General features: G+C 51.7%; 1 protein-coding gene across 1 annotated transcript; it reads left to right on the top strand.

Annotated features, from left to right (window-relative positions):
* Nucleotides 1–899: 899 nt before the first annotated feature.
* On the top strand, nt 900–2590 carry LAESUDRAFT_765475 (uncharacterized protein; the record flags this gene model as incomplete). Its single annotated transcript, XM_040913689.1, has 7 exons — nt 900–965; nt 1025–1108; nt 1204–1365; nt 1428–2006; nt 2059–2085; nt 2152–2425; nt 2477–2590. Coding segments are annotated over 7 exons (1306 nt in total), but the record flags the coding sequence as incomplete, so codon positions are not given.
* Between the last annotated feature and the right edge of the window lie 22 nt (nt 2591–2612).

The raw sequence follows: 2612 nt of genomic DNA, 5'->3' as shown, positions 1-2612 counted from the left end.
TTCGGCATCTATTGTGAGTACGGCGTCGTCCGTGGTCACCACCAAGTCTTCCGAGTCAGATATGCTGCACGAGTACTACGCTGCCATCCACACCCTCCCAAAGCACATGCAGATCATGTTCTTGAGCTTCAGAAAGCCGTGGCCACATATCAAGGTATGTTCATTCACTTTTCACCTCCTGCACGTCACTTATGTTTCTGCCACCAGTGCTCTAAGTGCTTGATGGATGGTGACTGCATAATTATGCCTTCTGAGCATGGTGGGCAGGCTTGTGTTTGCTGCCAAGTGTCACACCTCAAGTGCTCATTTGTCCAACCTCCCTCCAGTATGCCTTCTTTTTCTTGATTGGAAATGCTGCCATCCTGACTCCACTCCTTTTGCGATCACAGGCATCAAATCACTTGTCGATACCAAGCAGATTCTTAGTGAGGTTCGCAGACTGGACGTTCCCAGTGCTCTGCTAGTCAAGATCTATATGCAGGAGCACGTGCGACTGGTAGTGGAGGTGACTCGCATTAGCGAGCATCTCCAGTTCTTGAAAACATTTCTGGCTGCGAATGGGAAAGCCACGTAGTCTAGAACCACCTCGATTTGTCTTTTGTGTACTCCGCATTCTCGTATACAATAGTCCACTGCATTCGTCTCTGGTGCTGTGCCGTGAATCCATTGTTTTGTGTGGCTTCAATTGGGGTTGGCTCACATTTCAGTTCCGCAATAGAAGTCCCATCTGAGTCACTCTAACCAGCTTCCTGAGAAAGCTGACTGGCTCTACCATGTGATAGAGGACAATACCGTGAGGTTTTAATGACACGTTCGCGTGTCCAAGCTTGGCCAGTTCAAAATTTTTCGCAATGGTGCCTAACTCACCTCTCTCTCTACCTCGATCTCTTAGCTCCTCAATGGGCAACCCTGCTACTCCGTCATCCTTTCAACATCCTGCGACTCCAGTCGCTTCTCCACACAAGGTATCTGTCTTCCAAGTCTTCGGTTTTTCACAGCGTTAACTTCTTTCCTTGACACCTAGGCGGCGGACCTGAAGAATGCCGTCATGGGCATTGTTTACTCTGCTTGGGAGGCATTGCGCAAGGCAGAGCCTCTCGATTCAGCAGTAGACTTCGAATCCCTCATACGCGAGTTCCTTTCTGCCTTGTGAAGTGAACACTCTGTCATTCTCACAGCTGGCTAACTCTCTCCCTTCTCTAGCATGATCTTCGTGCATTCTCGGACCCGGTGTCACAAACACGCTACACCCAGTTTTGCCAAAAGGCCCAAGTGCATCTTGACTCCTTTGTCCAACCGTCGTGGCTATCATGGTGTGAGGAGTTGATCTCGTCCAAGCAGGCTGCTGCCTTCTCGGTGACCAAGGTGCATGCATTGGACTGTGGTCCTGCCTCTGCCATCTAACGTGACCCTTCAACTCTTTCTAGGAACTGAGCCCCCCTCTGATGACTGAGGCTTCTGCTTGTATGCCTTCTGATACTGGGGAGGTCATGGCCTCTGATTCTCTGACCGCTTCTACCGGTGCCGATGACTCCCTTCCCACTGCTGTTCCAACATCTGCTTCTGTAGTAGCCGCACCTGCCGTGGCTCCTGCTGCTCAAGGTGTCCCTGTCCTGAAGTTCAAGTTCCAGGCTCATGCGGCAAACCCGGTCACTATCGACCCTCCTTCTGACTCCGATACTGCGGCCATGGAGGTCGACATTCTGCTTGCTATCATGGTTGCCAAACCTCCCTCTGCACCAGTCTCCGAGACCATCAAGCTTTCCAGTAACGATGAGGATGACAGCGATAGCGATGAGGTTGAGTACATGGGTGGCACAATGCCTAACTTGTCTCCAGCTCATCCGAAGAAAGGCAAGGGACGTGGTCGCAAACCTGCAAAGCCATCCGGCATGACCGCCGCCTTTGAGGATCAATATGTGCGCATGCCTGTCCGCACCTTTCGCGATCGCTCCCTTCCACTGATGTACCTCCCGTTGTGGCAAAAGCTCTCCATCATGTGCTTGGTAAGTCATCATGCGACTTCTTCATTGCCTATCGCTAACTCTCCCTTTCTAGTGTCGCTATTGCCTTCTTTTCAACAAGGTGTCTCGTACTTGCATGCTAAGTGAGTTCCATCCTAAATGCCACAAATGTCACCATGACCACAAGGCCTGCAAGTGGTGGATGCACAATACTGTCCCTGACGTTGACGATGCCGACGGATGGCTTTCGCTAAAGAAGCTGTACCATCTGAGGAAATGGCCACTGCCCAAGATGCCGGATGCCAAGTTGATTGTGAAGGCATCCAGTCACCAGGTTGACTACGATGAGCAGATGCATAATGCGAACACTGCTGGTAGCGATTACGCTGCCGAGCTCGAGCTTCCTCTGGATACGCTGATCGATGAGTATGAGGCTGCACTTGCTCCGGCCCCACACCTCCGTGAGTCTTCCGCGGTCTCATTTCGTTCCTGGCAAACTGACCTCCCTCCAGGTCCAGCCCATACCTTACCTGACATGCCTGAGCCTGATGTTGAGTCTGACACTGAAGGTGCACCTAAGGTTGTTACCATCAAGCAAGAGAAGGGCACCGCCGGGCCTTCTCGTCGTAAGCTGGCGATTCCTTCGCC

Source organism: Laetiporus sulphureus (assembly GCF_001632365.1).
Source record: "Laetiporus sulphureus 93-53 unplaced genomic scaffold LAESUscaffold_232, whole genome shotgun sequence".
Taxonomy (NCBI): domain Eukaryota; kingdom Fungi; phylum Basidiomycota; class Agaricomycetes; order Polyporales; family Laetiporaceae; genus Laetiporus; species Laetiporus sulphureus.
Note: the sequence above shows the minus strand (reverse complement) of the source record. Positions and strands in the feature narration are given on the sequence as shown.